We start from the raw sequence: 25,823 nt of genomic DNA on the forward strand, positions 1-25,823 counted from the left end.
GTTATAAAATACGTGAGTGAGTCGCCCGATAAATGGCGCTCTTTATGAAACCAATTTAGACCGGAAACTACTCGAAGCAACGCACGACATTTCAACTTCATGCTTGATCATAAATATATAGAATATCCCGCAAATACCACGATGATATTTAAATACAGATATAATGTTCTTATCCCAAAAGTGCTGTAAGCATCAACCAATCTCTCTTTGCTTTGATATTGAGTGCGGGGTAACTACTTCCGGAGATATATGGCCAATTATAGTATATTTGAGAGCAGGATTGGTGATTTACCATGGATACGAGATATACAGGTGGAAACGGTATCGACCAGCAATCAAATGAGATACGAGATGTGGTATTAAAAGTCATGCTGGGAAATAGAATTGGTCAAGACTGGGATATCCGTTAACTGCGGTCAGACGGTCGACGGAAGCTATAAACACATCAGGACAGCACGTGACATCGATCACCTTAGACCCGACGATCTTATCGTGGTTTGATAGCAAACAAATTGCATACGATAGACACAGGTAGTGGGTTCAGAAAAAAGACCATGTGTTTACAGTCTTAGTTCAATGTCGATATAAAATGCGTCTTTGTTGGCTGTTTGTAATCGCAACCTGTTTAAAAGACTTCGAATAGAGGAACAAATATGATCTCAAAAGTGATTCTTTTGGTTCTTAGTATAGTACAAAAAGAGGAAATACTTTAATTTACAGGTTATTACTATACCAGTGTGTTGCTTGGAATCAACTCCTTTCTCAGGGATGTATAATTTTAATGAATGAAAATTCATTTTGGTCACATTCCCCAATGCATATTTCACGTAAGTTATACATAACTGGCCAGTGAAAACTGTCGATTACTTTTGAAACATCGATGATGACGTTAAGTAAGACAGATTAGTTTACAATCGGTCAACCACGACGTTAAATTTAAACCAAAAAATTAACTCCGAATCATATGTCATTTTCTTTGGACCTAAGAAGCTTATAAAGTGAATTACGAAACGGTGGAATATTTATTACAAAAAATATTTAAAGTTGATTTGGTACTGAAGATTTTGCTTCGATTATCTCGATATATTTCCATGATAGCTGTCGACTGCTGATGGACAAACTTACAACACAGGGTTTCCCAAGATACGGGTAGATGAAGACTATGGACAAGGTTAATGATCGCCATTTGAGCCTCACAGTAACATATGCTATTTATTTAATAGGTTATGCTTACAAGAGTGCCGTACGGATTTGTTGTCACTAACAGATTGCTCGATGTAAGAACGTGACATTACTTGGATTCGGCATAGATTTTCAAGGCGGGTGTTATCGATGAAGAAAGAGACGCTTACTTTTCCGGAACACCTGGTCATATGATCCTTGTAAATTTACAATTGTCTCAATGTACACTGTTAATCTTTAATCTATTTTGAGTTCGAGTCGTGGTTTTATTGGCACTACTGTTTTCTCTTGTTGTTTTATGAACAAACTTCCTCACATTTAATAGGTTTATTTTTTGAGCATTTAGTGCTTATTGTTAGATAACTTAACTGTGGCTATTTTCTAAATTATTGAGATTTTCATATGTTATCGTAAACATTAACAAAAACAAAAAATAACATCACATACCGGAAATACTTTTTACACATCTCAATTCAATTTAGGAGGTCGATATATGAAAATATTATTATTCATTTACTTTGCATTTCAAACGGTGTTCAATTAATTTAAAAGGAACGGTCAAGAGTATAGGGAGTAATGTCAAAATAACGTCTTTTAACGAGCATTCGATGTTAATGAAATGGAAACCAATTCTTTCAATTTACAACAGAAGCACATTAATGCCTGTAATTTTAAATGAAAAATGGACCACACGTAAACGCTTTAAAACAGCAATTAGCCGACTTGTTCTTGCTGATTGGTCTTTTTTACTTCGACAGTGTTTCGTCAATTCCCGGTATTTATCGATTACAAGCTGTCACCGTGATTATATAAATATTTAATGGACGTCAGTATCATAAAAACAATGTGCCGTCAAAAATAATCTTGTAAGTTCCCTGCCATATCCGGGACATTGCTATAAATGCACTACATCTATGGACGTTTTACATTATGGTGAAATGATACAGCCCCGTGTAAAATAGGATGACAATATGCATGAACCGATTTGTAATAAAGCATTTAAATGGTCTAACACAGACAAAACACGAGGATTTTACAAAATCTACCTGTAACGGGAGGAAGTTTTACGTGATAGTCTGAATGTTGGTCTGTGTAGCTTCTGTAACCATTACACATGTCACACCCTCACGCTGAACAATCAGTAACATAATCCTACACAACGGGGAACAGCCCCCGGTTATAATCCTAGACGGATTGACAACGCTACACCTTGGCTGCGGGAGTTGCTAACAACGTCATTATTTACATATATTTTCGTTTCCATGGACACGTCGTGAATTAGAAGTTAAGAACGACAGAATAACGTTCAGGAAGTTAAGGATAACCATTCTTTTTTAAAACGATGAAAATCATGCATTGAATAGGTAATAGTTAACATCCACTAAGCGACGTTCATGTTATGTGCAATTCGTAATAAAAAATAATAAAAAAACGAGACAAGGGAATACTGAAATGCCAACCAAATTATAATTTGATCTCAGAATCAATGAAACAAGGGTAAAACAAAGATTTACATAGATGCCATTGGAAAAGTACAAAGGATATAACACCAAGTTTTCTGAAGAGTAAAAGTCTGCTTCATCGACGAAACCCGCTGTGCAAATCGTGTTAAGGGCCACGTTATGTCACGTCTTCACACCGAGCACTATGGTATTGAAAACAAAACCACAAGGCACACTAATGAGCGTAATCAAAATCATCGATCTTCAAATGAACAAGGAATAACATAGTTCCTTATGATATCAAGATGGTGACCATAAGACTAGTCCATACTCTTCATTACGTTTAGCCTTGGGAACACTGTGAGGTAAGTGTGATTTCCAGCAGTCGACATCCAGTACAAAAGTAGTAATGGTTGCTTCCTTTCCATGACCGATATATTTGTTTCCTTATAACATGGCACATTGCATATCTAGAATCAAAATAATGAAATGAATTCAATGGAACCTTTTTGTACAAACATTGCTTTCATGGGGCGCTATCAACTAATTAATTGAAATGATAAACGTGAACAGTATATACATGTAAGATTACATTGTCAAGCCCTTCGTCTGACGCAATTGCTTATTAAGAAAACCTGAAACGTTTCTGCGTAAATACACGACATACATTTACATATTGGGAAATTAGAAAAAGCAAAATGGCACGAACGATTCATAACGCTACATCCGTATACGAAGTTCGATATTCGACGAGAGAGGCTCCATAAAGTGTATAGTACATGCAACATGCACTGATTGTGTTTATAACACTCCCAGCATCATGTTTGTAACGTAAACAATACCGGCTCTATATAGAGTAGAAACCATGGGCTACATGCACGGAAATGGACAGGGATATTACTATCGCCATCACGGTATCCATCATACACAGATTTGACTAATGTAACGCTATATAGCTTCTTATCAATTAATGTGTTTTCAGATCTGATAGCTTAGTCGAAACATTATTTTTTATTCTTCGTGAAAACAAACGTTATAAAACATAATAAAAAACATTCATTCACGAATAAATGAATAATGAAAAATTAGCCATGCACCTTCTTAGACTCGCTTCTTTGCGTCATTACAAAATGATGAGATAGGAAATGGCCGTTTTGATGAAGTCGCCATCTTGGCATTTTATGAATATCTTGAAGGTGTTAGGAGAATTAGACTCCACGTCTACAGATCCATGCATAATTTAAATGGGTAATTATTGTCAATGCATGAACCAGCGGAAGGTGACTACATGCAAACAATAAATGTCGTTGATGATAAAATCATTTAAATTTCCGAAGTCTTTATTCGATAAAGAACGCACGAAACGAAGAAACAAAACGGTGTTTGCGTTTATATAACCTTCATAGTACACTATACCATACGTTATACAAGAAAAACTCTAATGTTATGCATTAAAAACTATTTTGAACATGCTTTAACGGGGAGTATAAGAGTTACAATGAGCAATCCAAATCTACGTGGACACTTTTAACCAATTACCGAACAACCTCACAATTCATGTGGTTTTTCTTTGTTGTTATTTGGTTTGTTTTTGTTTTGTTCAAGGACATCATCGAACGTATATGGACAGGGGCTACCATTAATTGTGTTTTCTGCAATGAATGCTATGAGCGTAACCCTTGGAATTCCGAGGAGGATGGTGTACGGGTATAACATCTTCGGCCTATAAAACATCAGGTCATCTGCAGACGGATGTCTAGACAAACACCGCCAAAAGAAAACACAAGAAAATGAGGGAAAAAGAAAAGAGAGAAATCCTTATAACTGTATATGATGAGTAAAAAAATCTTTTCATTATCAACTGAGCAGCTAGAGTTACATTGCTTCGCTTTAAGTTATGAAGTTTAAACAAACAAATAATATCTATTCTCACATATTCAGATATATCTGCGTTAGAATGAAAATTAACATTTATGTTCTTTTTTTACTGATATTAAGCAAGTTCAATAGGGAAAGTAAAAACAGGGCACTAGCAGTTAAAGATATGCCATAACTCAATGTTAATGATAAGCACTGTGGTAATGTGTACGCATGCGCAGCACGACTCTCCGAAGGGAAGCGATTCCGCTATCATCTGTGGCAGCCTCCAAGGCTCATAGTTTGCTGACAATGAAGTCAGACTCAATTGTCAAATAACCAAAGTGATTTGTTCTGTTAAATTACGCTCGCTTATGAATATATTGCATAGAAGCAATGTTTTTCCCACAGACAAATCTCAACGTCCAGTTTTTTACTTTAGTACATTATACATACTATGCTATAATATATGTCAGATATCATATTAAAAATTGTGTTTACGTTCTATTTCTTTCAGCACATTATCTAGCATTATTTGCTGCTATGTTTACTCATGGATTGCAGCCTTGCTACAACTAAGGTCATAGTGTTCAAATCTTGTCTATAAAAAGACTACATGATCATACATAAAAGTTTAATTGTCTATATGCATATCAACTAGAATTCAGTATTTGTTATTTTGATCAGAGATGGCATTCACTTGATATACGATGTACTTCTAAAAAAGTTTTTTTTTACAGCTGTATTTTTGTGTATCGTTAACATAACAAGTATATTTAGAAAAAAGAAGGTTAAACATATAAAAATCATCAATTTGACTTGACATTAGGGAAAACAAAAATAAAAACAAAAAACAATAATGAAATAGCATTGCACAAAATATATAACAAAAAGTTATATGGCATAAATAATCAAAATAGGATGTATAGATAGTTTGTTCCTGTTAAAGGTTTTTAATCACATAATGTACTGTGTTATCCAATGAATATACCCATGTCATATTGTTTGCGTACATGTATTAACCCATGTAATATGACCTATCAGACCTGTGATTGGTTGAAAGTTTCAATTTTTCTATTTGGACGTCACGCCTAGGACAGGTACATGACGTCATAGACTTACACACTGGAGTCAAAATGGCGGCTTTTTACATTTCAAGGTTGCATGAAAATTGTCGTTTTACACGAATAAAAGCCACAAATCCTGATTATGTGATAAAAATGATCTTACATTCGGTTTTTTTCATGAATTGCTCATTTTAGCTTGCCAGAGTTTCGCTAAATTGAAAAATTCTTAGACTGGTTCCATGAATCTCATATGAAATGGAAACTCATGTAAGATCCTATATTACTTTTTTTGCAAATTTTCTATAACAAAATTGTTTCAAAAGAAACGCTGCTCGTGTTTAAACGCAACTTAGTAATCAGCATGATAATATAAATAAGTAAATCGAAAAATCAGTGCAAAAAAGACTTCGATTTTTGTGTATGAAATTGTCTATAGTTTCCATTTAGAAAGGGCAGTTGTGTTTTATAGTGTAATAATTATTCGTTGAAGCTTTAGATCTATAAACTCACTGGACGTTTGTTGCTAACAAGAGCAACCCCTGGGATCGTCGGTAACGGTTAACACGCACACATGTATTGCAATTTGCCGTGATCCCCACTTCATCACATGGATCTATGATCATAGACATCCGACAGAGTTAATTAGAAATCCGTGTCTCATACAAGTTATAACTGCTTTCATGCAATCTCATATCTTATTCATAAAAGTTTCTGTTGATTGATGTAAATATGACACGTTTTGAAAAAAAGTCATCGGGATACAAATGTTCAAGAGAGATGGCATAATAAGTGTATTATTTATCAGTTTTAAGAAAAATAAATAAATAGCTTTCTCGAATCACGAATGAGGTTTTCTAATGGAGGATTGTGGGCAGATAACTCTACACCTTTTAAGTCCTGTCGGGTAACACCAACCCAATTCACCCACTTACCGTCGTGGTGTGAGGCGAATGTGATATCCACTGCTTCATCTGTCTAATTGTTGCTGATAGTACATGTATAATATGAAGTGTTTACCTTGTCCTAATTATTTCAATGAAGGAATTCTATATTGCAGTTTAAGCAAATATGGTGAGTTATATATAGCGTTGCTATGAATTCCGAATTCGTCTGTGTATTTGATATATTGTAGTATGATATACTTGTAATAATTGAATTAAAAAATGTCAATTAGATGAGTTACCGTTGATAGAATAATTAGTAAATGTTTGATTGTTACACCATGCAGCAGCGTATAAAGTTAAATTAAAATATTTCCAATTGACTATGTCCTCATTCCAATATATCCTGTTTGCGGATCCTGTCCTTTTTGCAAATAACACTATGGTGGTACATTTAAGACATGCATAATAAGATATCGTGCGCTCAAGAAGTAATGTCGAGGGCTGGAGATAATAAGTCGAAGGCTCGAGATGTAATTAAGGTAGAAAATAATAGTATGCATGCCCTTAAGGAACCACCGTTCTCCCGTATTTAACATATCTACAAATGATAAACCTCGATAATACCTGGAGACCATGTGATTTCTACCAACTATACTAGCGGAAAAAAGAAACTGTGCATGCGGATAATTGTTATAGAACATGCAATACCAACTGTATATACATGGACATTCACACGTATGACTGAGTATGACACATACACACTATCCGTGTGTCATTGACAGTTTTTCTCGTGCAGTTTGCACTCTATAGGCGTCGACCACTTTGCACGTTTTTCTCGTCAAGCCATCCAATTCGACAATGAAAGTTTATTTTTCAACTGTTGGGTCACTCTGTTGAGACCAGTGAACAATAAAACAGCAGTATAACGTTTTAATTTGTTATTAATGCTATGCCGAGGCTCAATGAAAATGACCGCCTCCGGAATATTGGTATGCTTCAAGCTGGTATTTGCCAAGTCGTTGTCTCTACACGTTTTCATGTCCATCGAAACACAATTCAGGATTTATGGAGACGACATCAACAGTATAGCCACGTCGGCGATCGACCTCGTGCGGGACGTCCACGTATGACGTCACGTCAACAGGCCTAGGACAACCATATTCGGCTTGTTCATTTGAGAAATCGCGAGAAGTGTGACTGCACGGACAACCCCTGGGTTGCTACCAATAAGCCCGAGAACTGTACGGAACCGATTGCGTGAACGAGCTATCCGTCCGCGACGTCCTGCAATCCGCCCAGTTCTTCTGCCACGTCAGCGTGTAGCACGTCTGGACTGGTGCAGAAGGCATATGCGATTTACTCGACGGGATTGGGCACGCATTTTGTTTACGAACGAGTCGCGAGTCCACCTGGATAGTAGTAACGGCCGTTCCAGAGTGTATCGTCGCGTTAGAGAACATTTCCGTGACGGGTGTGTGGTACAACGACGTTCTTTCGGCGGAGGCAGTGTTATGATTTGGGGCGGCATCACAGCCAACGGAGAACGCCTCTGGTGGTTGTTGACGGGAATTTGAACGCACTACGATACCGTGACGAGATCCTCCAGACCCACGTCGTTCCATTCGTGCAAGGGCGGCAACTACACATTACGCTTCAGCAGGACAATGCCAGGCCACACACGGCTCGTGTCGCTATGGACTTTCTGGCCCAGCAGAATATTTTCATGTTGCCCTGGCCTGCTGTATCCCCCGATCTGTAGCCCATTGAACACGTCTGGGATGAAATGAAGCGCAGATTACGGGCATTACCTAATCAACCGGTGACGTTGGATGATTTGGCTGCAGCGTTGGTACAGATCTCGAATGCCATCCCACAAGCATCCTTGAACCGTTTGTTAGGCTCCATGCGTCGACGTTGACAGGCTTGCATTCAGGCAAACGGTGGACATACGAGGTATTAACTTTGTGAACTCAGTATTGACCCCTGCTGTGTTTACGTCACTCCTGAGCGGAACTTATTGATTCAATAACGTTGAAAATGAAATCCAACTGCTAATAAATAACAAATAAATTGTCCCTGAAAACCTTGTTGTTCTACGTCATAACACATTTTAGGCATGCACAGTTTCTTTTTTCCGCTAGTATAGTTAAGATTATGGAATGATTACTTTCAGAAAACATCCGGAAATTACTAGGAGCATGTAGCCTGCTATAAATAAACAAATATTAATCATGGATAGCAAGCTAGTCAAACACCTTTACTGACAGTCTATTTTATTGATTGCTGGTAATGTGTTCATGTGCACACTATCTAATAAACTGGTGAAATGTATCAATTGATGTTTACATACCACAGAGAACACAAATGGCAACAAATGTTTTTTACAGGATATCAAGCGGTGCTTAGGATCAGAAATGGTTTATTTATCACATATTGATTATTCAAATATCGATTCCGTCGTATAAAAATAGACAGAGGAGGATTTTTAACAACTTGCGTAAAGGTTGCACGACATACGACATGCAGTACGACATACCCCATTCAGATTGTGAATGTCAAGCGGATTGTCGTTAGACAGTTTTGAAATGATGTGCGGCTCGACATTCAAATTCCTGAACCATAGCCCTTTTTATATCTTACTCCTCCCCCCCCCCCCCCCCCCCCCTCTATTTCTCCTACCCACAAATCCGCATCTTCCCTACCCACATTTACCCAACCAATTGTGTTTGCTTAATCGAACGTTTGCATGTCGAATGTCGCATGTTGAGACGCTCAACATTCAAAATATGAATGTCGAATGTCCTATGTCGAGCCAAGCGTCATTCAAATACCTGAACCTTAGCTTTTATATGTTTAACCCCTTGAGTAAATAGCTTGATTAAATAGTCTTGGAATTGAGGGTTATGAGCTAGCTTTAAGTGTGTTGCCTTTTAAAAATGTTAAGTGTTGATTAAAGCTCACTACCTTCCGGGTCTGAACATGAGTCATCATGGTGTGTGCCAGGTATTTGTGCTGGTTTCTTCTATTATGTTTTGGGTTTTCTCGAGTTCTATTGTTGCCCTTTGAAACGGTTTTGAATAATATTGTTGTTTTTGCGTATCTGATCGATTGCTGTTACTTGTATGTTCTCTAAATTAGTCGTATAATTAACACACGTGCTACATATATAGGAAAGGACGTAATGCAGAACACACCGTTAATCGAACTCAAAACGACTATGAGCAAAGAAATGATTTACGATGGAATTCTTGAAAGCTTATTAGGAGAGTAAGACTAGGTGAAATGAGGAGTACATGTAAGTGTTTTCGTCTTCTTTGACACCAACCATACATCTTAAATAATAATTACCTTTTATTCATACAAAATCAAGGCAAAGTTCTCATGACTGGTTTGAAGTTTCCATAATTTCAATTTAAATCACAATACACGTAAAACAGATGATTAAGTCTTTTAAACTATTGCGGTAATAATAGAGTATATAATTGGTTTCAATTATACTGATGAGACCACTGGGGAACGCTAAATAACATATACGTATACCGTTCAGACAATCCAATAACGACTTACATGTAAGAGGTCTTTGGAAATTATATAGATTTTATCACATAATGTACTGTGTTATCAAGGGAATATACCAATGTCATTTGTTTGGCGTATCAACCCAAGTAATATGACCTACCAGCCCTGTGATTGGTTGTAGGTTTGTTTCAATTGTGACATCACGCCTAGGACAAGTACATGACTTCATAGACTTTTTTTCACTGGAGTCAAAATTTAAGAAACTCGTCGCGAAGTTTTCATTTTAGCTCGCCAGAGGCACGATACATTGGAAAATTCCTAGACTAGTTTCATAAATCTCATATAAAATGGAAACTCATGTAAGATCCTATATATATGATTAATGATAATGTTTCTAAACTTATAGTAATTGTTCATGAGAATCAAAATATTTCTGTTGTTTTTGTTTTTTATTTCTTGTTACAAAAAAATGATTATTTGATAGAATTACCAATAGAAAACGATACAGAGAATAATGGTTTCCATAGAACAATCTCCTTCAATAATTATGTACATTTTGTACCTGGCATACCATTAAGCATGTGTCAGATATTTAAAGAAATCAAGTTACCAAATCGGAGACGGATATGGAGGAGAAAATATTACCTGAAGGTCAAGAATTAAGACAAGTAGAATAAATCGTCAGCGTAGAAAAAGACTATGTTTAATTTAGATCTGTTTGCTATATGCAAAAGATAATGTTCAAGGGTTCAATTTGTACACATGCTACTACGCAGCGGTGGTTCCACTTTTCTTTACTTAGAGGTGATATAGCCAGGATGATTTGTTAATTTCTGGTGCAAAAAGGATACTAAGATTGGGCTGTTATTTAAGTACAATTCTAATACAGAAATACAGAAATACGTGAATCACTGTTGACAGCGATCGGTAGGTTATTCCATATGTATATTGTTGAAGTAGAACATAGCTTTTTAAGTGTTTGCCCTACAAGGAAAAAGTACTCCTTTTAGTATCCGTAATATTGTGACCAAGTGTCTCTGAAGAAGAATATTTTGTTAATAATGCGGACTTAGTAGCATTAGTCATAAATCGCACTGCTTCAAGCTGAAGTCTACACTTTCAGTTTGGGTCATTGATAATACTTAACGTATAAGGAAAACGAACAATTTTAGAAGAGAAAAGCGGGCAATTTTGAATTTAAATGCACGTATTGCATTAAGTTTAGAAGTTGAAATTTGGGAAGATGTGCTTAACATAGTTAGATCGCTTAAATAAATCTACATTATATCAGCTATTCATGTGATATATTTGTATTTTTCTTTTAACGAATAGGAACTATTCTGTTATATATTCAAGTTGTTGAAATGTTTTTATATGTTTTAACAATTTATTGTTCATATTGATAAATGAGGATTGGTGTAAGCAGCTTGGTAATTAAACAACTGTCCAAACTATCAATAGTTCATGATCTATTAACAAAAAGCAACACTGCATCAGCACATACATAGGCTATTTTTGTCATTCAAATATACTTACAGCACGAACCTCCCCACTGAAAAATAGTTTTGAGCGGATTTCTTGTGGTCTGAGATAAGGAAAAGGAACATTTTATAATTGATGAAATTTAAAAGCGAACTTGAATTTCTGATGGACATTACATGCACCAGTACCTATCTAAATACACTAAAGTGGTTTCGACTAATGGATTACGTAACAAATCAAATTAAACAGAAAATAATAGTTGAATATGGCAGTTTGACGTTCGCTGTAACTACGTATCCGTATCTCGTTGTAGCAGGTAGACATTGGATTACTATCAACAGAGGCAGTAGGACCCTCTAGAGTTGCTTCCTGGCGCTATATCTCATCAAGTTACTTATTTAATTCGACATCTAAATATCCCTGTACTATTCGTTATCATCATATCAATATAATGGTAGTATTACTGGCGAGTGCCTTACATGATGAAGGGAACCATTGAGAGTATATTGCTATGCAATTGATTCCCGACAAGTTTGCAAACATAAATGGATCTTCACCAACTTTTGTAGATGTTTAAACTATGCTCAGGTCCGGCCTTATTTGGAAGATTATAGAAATATAAGCATATACAATGTTACCATACGTCTTTCTTCAACTTGTGTCTGTTATTCTATGAACTATGTATGTGTTCTATTTTAATATGGATGTTCCTGAAATTTAGTTTATCCCTGTAGCATATCCATGGTCGACCAACGTTTAACAATGGATGTTATATGTTCGTATTTAATGAGATGACAGACGCGTCATCAATTAAGATTGGGTGATGCTTTGGGGCACAATTTGGCTTTACTACGTATACGAGCACATTAGGATGGGACATCAATTCCATAAATGTGATTGTTCTATTTAAAAGTCCAATCCGTTTAAGATAATACATATTGATAATCCTATCTAGAACTGTAATTATATCAAGCTTATTACTCGTATATCAAAAGGTGAACTCTGCTACCTTCACCTTTGCAATCCGTCACTAGGGGGATCTTTAATTCGCTCAACTTTCTGAGGTAATAATAAATGTTTCACCTAGTATTCACCGACAATGACAATCAATCTAGGTTAAGTCTTTAGTGATTTATACCGCGAGTAAACATTCGATGTACATATTGACACTAATTAAAGCTTGGCATTCGAGCGAGGAATCCCCTAGCACAAATAAAACAAGACATCGACCGACCTGCTTACAGATCACATGCCGCGTCACAGTAACAGGACTAAACATCTTAACGAGCCATATTGCTTTGTTATACTGAAAGCAAGGTCGTTTGGCACCGCTTTCGCCATCTCTAGATTCATTGGCAAATCGATTGACTTGGAAGACTAAATTGTAAGGTTGTGTCGGTTTTCACAATCGCCATTATATTTGCGATCTCAATCACTTTAAGGACGGTATTTGTATTGATCTTTTACAATGCTGTATCACATAATGTCGGAAAACAAAGGAGAAATAATTTTAAATCTATGCTGAGAGTGATTTATGTTCTGCTAATAGTTAACAGTGTAATATATCGATTGCGATGAACATTACGTCCCCACTAATGAGGTGCTTATCAAATTATGGTTGTATACATGGAACAGGTAAGTGAATGTACATGTAGCATATGCAAAATCACGAACAAAGGCATTTTGTCAATTTAAAGTCAATGGCATATCAAAAAGGGACAAAAAACCTGTGATTGCATCAAGGGAAATACAACGTGAATTCTGACAAAAGTAAAAAGAAGGTTACAAAGAGCAATACTATCCAGAGTGTCTCTTTCGTTTTACACTTGAAGAAATAAATTAGGAATGGGGAATTTTCAAAGAAGTTAAGTGATTCCGGAACCAGATGCCTAGCAACCAGACCAATATCAAGAACATATAATTATTACTGTAATTAGTCAGAAACATTTATTTTAATTCAAACTTTTTTTTCTACCTTACAACAATAATGTAACAAGTTTTTACAACTGATATAAATCTCTCTTGTTGGCTCGGATGTTAGCTTGCAGAGGTCTTAGTGCAGGAGGAAACTGGAGTACCCGGAAAGCTAAGTTGGTCAGGCAGGTGCCCTATAGATTTTAATGTCCGTCTGGGGAATCGAACCCTGGCCGCCTTGGTGAAAGCCGAGTGTGATATATACTGCGCCACCCAACCACTCTATTGAACTATTACACGCAGAAACTATTCCAAATGTAATAGGAACACAGATTTTACAGTGTCAAAGCTATAATCACCACAGAGAATAGCATTCGTTTGGCATTTCTGGCTATAGATTTTCGCAAGGACTATCGTCATCACACCTACTCTCACGCAATGGGTATCATATGTTATACATGTATCAGTCAAAGGGTATATTCTGCAGTATATTTCATTGAGGTAGCTATATCAAGTCGGCATCAGTTCTGCGCGCGCTATCACAAGAAGACACACACGAACATATGACAGCCTCCCAAAACACACACGCATATACCACACGCATGCATCTTGCACGCGGATGAGGCCATCCTTAAATGACCATAGCTGTTGATAGGACGTTAAATGATACTTAACCAAACCAAAATATCAGTCGAAGCGACTTAACCGAAGCTCGTGTTAAAAGCGAGCATGAATCATTAGCAATATAAGGTTATTCAGTTACATGTATATATGCAGTGCTGTCGTTATGCAAAATACATATCACTGATATCGAATCATGACCGAATGATGACTGTCAAAGTATAGTTGAATGAAAGAATCATACTGGCAAATGGTTTATACATTTATATGATAAATGATAAATGCCAATTAGATCGGAAACATAATTGAAAATTACCAATACAAGAGACACAATATATTGAATTCAATGTTTACACAAAAAGCTTCCTTACAATTTGTTTCCAATATGATCAACATAATACTATACGCAATAGCCTCGTTAAAATCAACAAACCTGTTCATGTCATGTTCGATTTACTAAAGATCTGATTCGGTGTATATTTCTCAAAGAACAAACGCATTAAACAATAAAATGCATACCGCAAGGGTAATCTCTTATTTACGTGTTAACTTTAAATCTTCAACGCCTTAACAGCCTGGCTGGTACTGCCCTGCCTATGATAATTGCTTTTTTTTTGTTCTTTATTTATGACCGATCGAATGTATCGTCACATTTTATCGAGATTTCCTGCTTTTTGATTACAATTCTGGTACATGTGGTGATTACCCGTTTTTTTCGAAAGGTGGTACTTATGATTATATGTATGTATATATGATAAGAGACTATCTTATGTCTCGTTAACTGTATATATGACATTTACTATACTCGATATCAAGTCGACATAATATATCACTCCGTGTCCGTCAGTTAATCGTCTGGATTGTCTATTGTACATGTGAGATTGGTGTAAGATGCCCACACATTTTATTGCATCAGTATGCTAAAAAGCAATTACCTTGCGCCATTTTTGTCCCGCACTTAAATATTAATCTAACCGATTTTCTTTTCATAATGACATCTCACTCAAATGCTACAGAACCGAAACTGCAACACCCACCATAGACAATATCCGTAACATATCACAGTCTCACAGAACACGCACGCATACATATACACTACAAGCATGTATCTTGCATGTAGGACGTTAAACAATACTAAACCAAACCCAACCCAACCCAACGTCTGATATGGTTATGGATTAAACATTTTTGAAAGAAAAATGTACATATCGCTTTGAAGATTTATATAAAGTGCACGTAATTGTATTAAGGTAAAATAAATCCTTAATCGAGTGATCAGATCTTGCATCGATGCATATTTCAGATAGCATTTACATTAAAACTATATACATATGTAAGACCTCCACAAATAAAGGTTTATTGTTATTGACACAAGAAATATAATTGAACTATTTCCATTAGAGTTTGCCCGACAATCACAAAAATCAAGTAACTTAGAAACGACTTCAAGCGTTGATCATTACACTGAATAGTAGATAGGCGACAAAAGTGCATTCCAGGAAAACATAGCCCATTCATTTTAACTTCACGTCCATTGACCTAGGCAGGTGTATTATTCTCAACAAATCCCAGACAATATCGTTAGGGAAGGCTTCAGTTTTAAGCTTTTTCCGGAATTGAATACCTGATGTATGTGTTAAATGTAGTGCGGAAGGATAGGATTTCAAAACACAGTACAGCTTGGAGGGAATTGACATTACTTCTGACTGGGAGTCTATAAAAATGTTAAAAATCGTGACAAACACATGCATCATTCCATGTTTCATATTCCAAAAATCATATCAATAAAAACAAAACGATAAGTGCGTTTAAAAACGTTCTATCTATTTTTATCAGAGATATGTATCTAATCGTTATCATCAATTGTTACTCTCTGTTGAATTTATTGTTTTAAAAGTTGTTATATAGTATGCCTTGATGTACTGTGTAATCTAGCCGGTCTTTATGCTGGCTGCCATCTTTCGTACATGTTACCTGAGCTAGGTAAGTCATTGTCACCAATGTCCTTATAACAATACGTACACTCGACTCCTTTTGATACACATATCTGTCTAATCAAGCAAAATGTTTATGACCTATATTCTAAGACACTATAACCAGTGTTCATTGATTGAAAATAAAACGTTACAGATGGGTTGTTCGTCTGATTTTGCAATATTATTAACAGTTCTTGCCTAAATGAAGCACCATTTCAATTTGAGAAATATAGTGTTACATAGCAAATAAATATAGTAAAAGATTGCTACTTGTCATTGAACAACCCTAGTGCTTAAGTACGGTGTACATAGCGATGCGGTTATGACCCAAGAGGACAGAAGCGAGCTTTTATTATGACAACACAATAGTCGCTGAATTTTTCCCGGTAGCTTTTTACGTGTCGCTATATTACTGTCGGTATAATGCCTAGAATTTAACTGGCGCGCTGCGGGCCATAACGGAGTAAAATAAAGCCAGGTTTAGTCAAAGGTTTGCCAAGGGGATGATTATTGACTTTAATAATTACAAGGCTCTCAAATAAAAATATAATAAATAAAAAATAGAAATAGGTCACCTACAGAGGGATTATGTCGGATGCAGCAATCAAATAAGGACAAAAAAATGTAATACTTTTGTCATAGGCAGTACTGATATATCAGTGAGGTAGACTTGTGTAGACAGTACATTTTGTATGTTGACTTATAACATTATACAATTAGAGAAATCGTCTGTAATGCTAACATATTTGTGTTTAAATGATATTTAATGAGTGTTGTGTGTGCTTTCCGCGAACACAAACTTAATAAATGGTTTAGAAATATTATTATTGATTGTATATTTATACGGAGGTGAATCAATACTTGTTGTTAATGAATAGAAAACATACAACATTTCATGGCTATAAAAGGACAAAATACAGATCCAAATCGTAAAGAAATAACAGGAACCAGGACAAAATAGCCCGACGAAAGATCTAAGAATAACAAATACAAACTGCTATATTAGATTGCCGTACAGTGAGTGTAGCGGCTGATTCTTAAGCAATATTAGTTAAGTGGGACAGTGGAAATATGTTGTTTTTGTTTTACAGCTTTGGCCTTAAGGAAAACCAAACACCAAGGCGTATCTGTTCAAGCAATGTTCATAGTTAATATACATGGTATGAGAGATATATGCGATTATCTACAATACAGATATATTAACCTCACACAAAGTTCCGATTACACATGATGTTCGTGATCTTATTTTCATTGTCTTCTGTCAATTAATGAGAACCTATGACTATTCTACACTCCTTTTGAATTGCAAAGAGCTTAAATAAAGCACAAGTGCTACTACTTTTAATTTGAAAGATGTCCCTATTGTGTACGAGGTTTATATTAGAACGATAAACATCAATGACATGAAATAGCACATACCAAAAAGAAAAATTTGTTTCATTCTTTTTTCAATTCTACGACTTATACATATATAAATATTACTTGAACAACGATTTTTAGATTTCCTAAATTTATCAAATGAAAAATAAATATGAAAATACGTTTCATTTGTGAAAGTTGACAACAAATAATAACAAAAGGACACCAAGTGCCAATAAATCCATAATTCAAAAAAAAAAAAAAACATCTATGACAAAATAAGCACAAATAAGAGAATAAGACGAGATGGGTCGAAAGGGTCGGCGTATTCTGCTTTATTGACGACACCAGCCATGTAAATCCAGCTTACAGCTTAGTATCAAACCGTGCCTGGTGTAAAAAAAAGATCTAGGAAAGCTACATAAAATTGTAACTATCACGATATCGCAGAGTGACCATGGTGTTAGCCACGTTCAGATATAACCCGTAACAAAATAAAAATTGCAATATGTATGATTTAAAGCGTGACAAAATAGCTCATTGATAACACAATCTATGACGAACCAGCAATGCTCTTTTCCAAATATAGCAAAACATTTGCAATGATGACACATCAGAAATCACCAAGAAAACAAACGAATCATATTTTTCTGTTTACTTATATAGTGATCACTTCAAAGATAAAGACCAGATTGTAAAGCGAACACGTGTGCCATGACCACTGAGTCTAACTAATGCAACGATTTGTTCTTCAGACACGGATATCAATAAAGACCGGATTCTATTGTTGTTTCATAAATCTATTACTAATCAATATAAAACGTTTGTGAAGCGAAGCCTACAGAGGTCGACTGATGCAAATTTCCGAGTTAAGATCGGTAATATTAATGCCAAGTCATATCCAAAGATACCCTGGACAGATACGTGTCAATGTTCACACAGGAATCAGCCACTCAGATAACAGACTCATGTTTGATGTCGACGAAATCTGACAGAATGGCTATAAAGTATATTAACACTTTCGCCTTTATATGCATTCTGTATTTACTAGACCGTATAACTTCGCATAAACGTATGTTGCATAACTCCCAAGGTAGCAATAATGAAAACAATGTTGATCAAACGACAGACAAATGTAGCACTCATATGACAATCAGAGTATACATTGAGACAGCAGGTATTGATTTCCGTCGTAAAGTGGACATCATTCACTAAGTTCATCTCTATCAGATAAACGGACATCCTCTTAGTGAATACCAATACACATAGTCATGGAAACAGAGATATACGTATCTAATCATGACCAGTATCACCCTTTACACTACAACTATCACGTGTGATACATATCCTACCAAACTATTCAATGTAATATGTACTTAAATAGTGATACTTCAAATAAGATTGAATGACACAGAAATCAATATCTCCATCTTCACCCTTTCCAATATATTGATATTATTTCATGTAGGCGAAAATTGCATACATAAAGCTATTAAATGATAAAGATGGTTTCATTAGTACTCCGATGTCATGAAGGTAGGAGGAGGACCAGTCTGCAAGTTGGCCGTAGGCTAATACGGGGCAACCCTTTGATTCCATTTTCCCCGAAAAAAACCAATAGCACCCGAGAGTAATCTAAGGGATTTAACAAATTAGAGTTATTAAGTACTTTTCTGGACACCTAAGCCATTCGGGTTAATGAATTTATGCAAAGCCTAAAGTTCCAGTTTACTGCAAAATAATTGTGTATTTAAGCAACTATTATGATATTGAATAGTTTGCGTCAATATATACATGTCGACTTTATAACCAACGCTGTTGACCTGGTATACTGACATGATCTGACGTATCGTTGGTCAATATTATCTATTAAAATATCTTTGATCCCTTCTCACTATCCTATAGGATAGATCCTTTACTTGCACGTGACCAGTTTTAAAAAACTCACGAAGACTGCTTCGGTCAATATAACTTTTTGATGTTCATATCATATCGAATTCCCCATCACAAAAAAAAATCCATAACTGTTTATTAAAACGTTACCCCTTATATGTTCCCTGTATAAATAAAACAGCCCATAGTAGGGAACAAAATATAAAGCTACATTGCACATAATCTTGAATTCGGTGAAGCATGAACATAAACTGAGAACGTAACATAAGTTCTCAAAAATATGAAGACAAAAAATTAATAGCAACCGTTTTGATTTTGCTACTGTCCTTTGATACTGATATACCGTCGTTTCATCATTAGTGCGTTTATGAAGCTTTTAGCAAAATGGACGTTTTATCATATGATAACTATGATATTTAATCAACGGAAGTAGTACATGTAGGAGTGCTCGCAAGATTTAAACGGACAAAGCTCGTTATATATAGATAACAAAGTAAAAATATGATATTGATGTGCATGGAACCTCGACACATTAGTTTCGAATAGGAGAGACCAACAACACAAAAAACACGTGGGAATTGCTTTTACAATCAACCATGATTCTCGCATAATGTTAAAAAGTACTACCAGAAGTAAACTTAATTGTGTATGGTGTGCTCGATGCTTCTAGAAACCCCTTTGGGTTGTCTAAAGGTAATTTCATAGAACGATTCCGGTTCAGTGTAATGCACAACATGTCAACCCTGGCGCCAAACATGGATCCATTTTGTACATGTAGCTAGCATTGTACTTTGGGATTGAGATTGTAAATCACTCTGGAGAGCCTGGGTCAAAGGATGTAATAACAGTGCAAGAGTTTTGTTAACCTACAAATTTGAGTAGGTGGTGTTTTAAACTCCATCGATAAGTACGTAATGCAGTATGGGGACAAAACACCAAGTAAACACATCAATAAGGGCTGAATTACACTTTGTTGATATAAATATGTACGAGTTAACGGCGTATCATCTATTCAAAATAGCACAAATAGTAGATGATATTTGAAGCATAATACAGTATAACAAATGAAACGTAAAAAGTCACTTTTAGGAAAGTGGTATCGACTCGTCACTGAATGTTGCATCGTTAAGCTGAATCGCGTTTAAATGTTTTCGTTGAAAGAAAAATATAATTTCATTGTAGTCAGCATGTTAATTTGTGTATGTGGAACAATGTTTTGTATAGAGAAGCGGTGTCAGTAAAAATCACATGCCCTGTAATCCATTTGAGAACCATCTCAAGGTGAATATCTAAATATAAATAATTGTGCCCTCTCATTAACTTCGCTATGGTAATTCAGTAAGCTGTGTTAGATTTAGCTTCATTGCGTCTATAAATAGTTGACCCTAAACAGTACCATGCAATCATCTCTTTGCATACAGTACTTCTTGCTGCTGTACGTCACTAAAGCGTGCATTTTTTGGAAGTTTACTTTGATGCATTTCAGGAATTTAAATCATTCCGTTTCGTATACGATACTAATGACATTTATTGATAAGGTTTAAAAATCTACTATGAGTGCATACTCGTTACCGTGCATTATATAACCCGTGGCAGCCTATATTTATAAGTGACCGTGCCAGCACTGTTTTCCTTACATTCCTACTTTGTAATCATAATAGAGTTATCTGGCTTCCTGAAACAAACACTTAAGTGATTTGGATTGTTTGGCTAATCTGCATCACTGATCATACAAATTGTAAAGCACATATAACTGAATTCCTCCCAGCATGGTATTATCTTACCTATATCGAATACGTAACGATCGATAATTTTCCTCAGACAAGACCGTGCTGCCCAGAGATAGTTCATGACCGGGGTCCTGGGGAGGGCGTGGCCACCGCAACACGTGACGACAGGTTGTTGATATTATCTGCTTGGGTTAATTCTTCCATACAAATGAATATCCTCATGGAAATATCTTTATAAAATATAATCCTAAGCCGAGTAAATATTCACTTGAAACATGCCTCTGAATTTCTTTTTTCGGCAAACTGATTATTTATATAAATAACCACTTAATCAATCTTTACGAATGGTGAGCTTCACTGCAAGAGGAAACAAACGAAGCGCTACACACTCATACTTAACACACACAAATTAAAGTGCTGTCAGTTTCACGTAAATTTCCAAGAAGAATTAAAACCTAAATTGATGAAGTTGCTCAAAATGGGTTTGTCGTAATTAACTGTATCCGTAGTAAGGTCCGGGACCTTCTACTCCCCTCAGTTGACAAGGCACTTACGACGCACACTTCTAGTTAGGAACGCTAACTTCAATTCTTCAAGGTATGTGTAACCTTAGTTTTTACAATATGCAAAATGTATCACCAGTTGAACGGGCTTAATATGCTTATGTACTAATATTTCGTATTTTATTCTAAACTAATTATTTCATAAATGGAGGAATCTACATCATAAAGGTATAGTTAATATTCGTCAAAATCTAATCCGGAAATCCAGTTTGAATTAGCTAATACTACAATTAGATTCGATCTCGGTTTTCTTTAAATTTCTTGAATAATATTTGACGTTCCCGTGATCCGTATCTATATGTAAATTAATGTATTTTGTCGCACATTTAACTAATTCAGATCTATGCACAACTATCTATGCGTTTAATACATCCAGGAGTGTGGTTGAAACAACACAGCAATAAATATAAAGCTCATTTCACAATATCAAACATAAATCCAGCTATGAATTGATCAAATCAGGTAGTTGTGTACACAGATATATCCTCTCCTAGGTTTTGCACTTGATTTCTCATTATGTTGGGTCTGTATGTCGAGTTTCTGTCATCTGTAACCAGATAGAAGTTGCAGGCACTGTCACAAACACATCAGCTGAGCTTTGTTTTACGATATTGACATATTAAAGTCAGCGAACGACGAACATTAGAGACACACGTAACCAAAATCAATACGACAGGGTTATATAATTCTTCTGACCCTATCTCACTGGTGAAACGTACAACTGATTCACGTTATAAGTAAACATGTCATATTTACAACATAATCAGCTGTTGTTGTAAAGCACTCGCTCGTTAGGCAAGTACACACTGACTGCTACCACTAATTATTTTGTTGAATCCATAGGCGAGATTGTCAATACATTGTCTCCATCGACCCTCACCGTTTCGTTTTCATCAGTGTACAACGACGCCGCTTATATGTTATAACTTGTTGATATTTCTCTAATGGACTGGCGGGGATAAATCCGCATCATCTTTATGATACTGCCCTCGGAAGCATTACTGCAGGTTCCACCCGATTCTCTCTAGGCCACTGTAATACCACACTACTGCTTCTGGCTTGACACTTGTTCAGCGAATGTGGAAATCGAAGTTATGAGCTGTGTCCATTTGAGTAATTACTACGAGGAGTGTGAGTGTAACTTGGACCGCAAAGGAATCATCGTTGCATTGGTTAGCTACGATATAGGCCAGGTGGAAAGGTATACGCCTTCACAGCATCGCAGAAATCATTTCCTTGTGATATTTACTACAGGAGACATACGTATTTTACAGCATATATCTCAGCGAAGGATTCAGGGTAGGCACTAATACGTGGGAAGGATCCGATTACATTGGATGGCCGTTAACATATTCTATCTCAGCAAGGTATGGATTAATATTTTTAGAGTATATTTTTTATTTCCCACACACTGCTATTTACAACGTGTTATTGCATTCCACCAGTTAAACGTGAATTGATCTCGAAATGTGTTGTCGTTATTCATTTTAGCATATCTTTACAGTACGTTGGTTCTCTGGTTTAGACATTACAGTTTTAATATCGTGGTAAATCAATGATGTACCCCCAGGCATGGACACGAGTTCCTTCTGATGCTGGGCAGCAAGCTTAGACCGAGCGCACTCCCCGACCGCGAATAAACAATATGAAAACAACCATAGGTGATCTCGACTGATATCTCGGCAAGTTAAGGGTTTTACCAAGTCACCTATAGATCAGTCCGTATTTGTAAACAATTATGCACGACATTTTTAAGTAGATCATGTGGGTTCTCGCTTTACCTAAGCGGGTCAGATACGACACGATGTTAATACTTTGCTGAAGAAGGATAATCAATCTGTTATACACATCATTTGATTTTAGCTTTTCTTGTTGGTGTTGGAGTAGGTGTTAATTGGACAACTACCATTGATGGTTCGTGAGGTACGTACCTCTGTACTTTGAGTCCTCGTTCTTTTTACAAAATCGCTTCGCGTTGTTAATTAATTAATGTGTTGTCATGTACTTGCAATCACAAGTTGACGGGCACTTTAAGGTGAAAGAGCAATTAAACAGTACAACCGCAGTACATGTAAATATATAATATGTTAACACTCATTCTTCGAGGTCGGTTTGTTTTGCATAATAATTCGTCTGATCATGCTTCGTGTGCTGTATTTTAAACGTTAGAGATATATACACAGACACAACTCAATCATTGCATGCTGCCGTGGCAGTAGATGAATGAATAAATGAATAACAACATAATACTCTAGTTTGTAAACTATTGATTGATAATGTGGATTGTCATATAAAAATCTGATATGTCTATCGATGCATGCATGTCTATCTATATTGTCTTCAGATTCACTGCATACTAAAATATTAAAAAGTGATCAAGACGATGACAATAGATTCAGAGTTTTAATATTGAAGCCATTTTTGAATTTTCTGGAATGTCTGCTCTATATGTTAGCCACTTTCAATATAACATTTTGTTTGTGTTAACATATTTATCTTTGACAGACCATGAAATAAAAAGGAGCCAAAACGACAAAAGATTATCAGATTATAATAATAATCCTGTTCATCAACGAAAAGACATGTGATTGCTACAGTGTGTTGCATTACATTGCTGTGGTATCGGGGGACACATAACGCTATGTAAAGACCACATTAAACCATACATCTCTTTTACAAGTGGCGAACCTAAGAGTGTCTTCATAAGAGAAGGTGTTAGGAAAGATATTATCTCATTGTAAAGAGGTAAACACTACCGAGAAAGTAGGTCAGTGTGATAAATATGTTATAAAAGAAAGAAGGACAGTTGATGATATAAGCGACATGCATAGGAATGGTCCTAGATGAGTGGACATCAGGAAGTACAGTATGTTAATAATGCTTCTTGTAGAAATTGTACATGCTGCTACATGTAACATTTACCAGTCATGGTAACATCTTCAATGATCATACGATGTTCTTTTTTATCCATCATCACTAATACTTGTATTTCAATTCAAATAATAATTATTTGAAAAGTTCAAATAATTTTATGTTTCATATGTACTTTAATCACACAACACGTTAACCAATTTACATAAGCACAAGGGACGTATAGGTCTTGTACGATAAGGTTAAAATAAAACAGCAATCCAATAAACATAGAAAGTAAAACAAACATAAAATGTATTATTATGTTTATTTAATAAACGTTTCGTAAATTGAATTATCTGTGCTGACCTGTCAAAGAGGCAAATACATATTATAAATAATTGGTTATGGTAATTGGAAAGCACATCGATAGAGCAAATGTGTTAATTAACTGTGTATAATGCGAACCAATTGTTTATAGTTTTCACGTTTTTCAAACCCGCCAGGAAGTATATTGATACGTGTTGTTTAAAATAGAAAACATCCGCTCAATACGTCGTACACTAATTGGCTGTAAGCAGTAGCAACAGAGGCAACAGCAAACAGCATCACTGCATTGACTTTGAATTCTGTGATAAAGTATAGGTGTCTACATTTGCATTAAAGTGAAAAACATAAATGTTCTGTTCACTAAAATAATGTGGTTGAATTATACATTGAATATTTCACCCTGTCTTCGTCGTCACATATCAATTTGAAAGCACAGATTATATAGATCGAATTGGTATGATAGGTACACCTAAGAAAACTTTTAAGATTAATTTTGGATTCGATGCTTGCAGAGAAAAAATATCCCTCAGATTGAAGATAAATAGCCCATCGACGCCTTGCCATGACATATAATTGAGTTTTAAGTTTCTTTACTGCATAGTTGACAGTTTTCCGTGACGGATATGGTTTCGTGATTTTTTCTAAAGTTTCGTAAATGTACAGTATTATAATTCAATGATTCATAAGCGTCGTAAAAGCCGACTTATTTATGGGACCAATGACTTCTTTAATATACATATACAACTAACCAAAGGTTATGTCAAACCATCGATGTAACATAATGCATGTTGAAAATTGATCGATCAGACTATCCAATTAAGACAAATAAAAATATAACATCGACTACATCAGCTTAGTTAAGGCCACAGAAATATACGAAGACTTTCTTTTAATATTCAAAATATGTCTTACCCGCGAAAAATTGCAACCTAACAGATTTCAATGTGAGTACATTTTGTATGATAGTGTATCGCCGGTGTATAGCCAATGCCAGAATATACTTCACGTACAAATATTCTATTGCTGTGTCGATACAAATGATACATGGCATTGTCATCATTTCAGAATAAGGAACTCTGATTGAAATTACAATAAACATCATGATGAAACATACTTGTATCTATAACCAAGAACATCGCATTCACTGGTTTCTA

General features: G+C 35.7%; 1 protein-coding gene across 10 annotated transcripts in view; it reads right to left on the reverse strand.

Annotated features, from left to right (window-relative positions):
• LOC110449220 (Kv channel-interacting protein 4-like) overlaps positions 1-25,823 on the reverse strand; it is a 500,831-nt gene that overhangs the window by 213,716 nt on the left and 261,292 nt on the right. Inside the window, exons 1-2 of one of the 10 annotated variants that reach the window (XM_021495936.1) lie at positions 20,981-21,178; positions 6,473-6,475 (exon numbers count right to left, since the gene is read on the reverse strand). The exons of the other annotated variants lie outside the window; for them this stretch is intronic. Coding sequence (XP_021351611.1) covers positions 6,473-6,475; positions 20,981-21,047 — 70 coding nt within the window. The 5' untranslated portion in view covers positions 21,048-21,178. Of the gene's footprint in view, positions 1-6,472; positions 6,476-20,980; positions 21,179-25,823 lie in introns of those variants that run through there. 10 annotated transcript variants of the gene reach the window in all.

The sequence above is a fragment of the Mizuhopecten yessoensis genome, unplaced genomic scaffold (assembly GCF_002113885.1).
Source record: "Mizuhopecten yessoensis strain PY_sf001 unplaced genomic scaffold, ASM211388v2 scaffold4535, whole genome shotgun sequence".
In the NCBI taxonomy this organism is placed as follows: domain Eukaryota; kingdom Metazoa; phylum Mollusca; class Bivalvia; order Pectinida; family Pectinidae; genus Mizuhopecten; species Mizuhopecten yessoensis.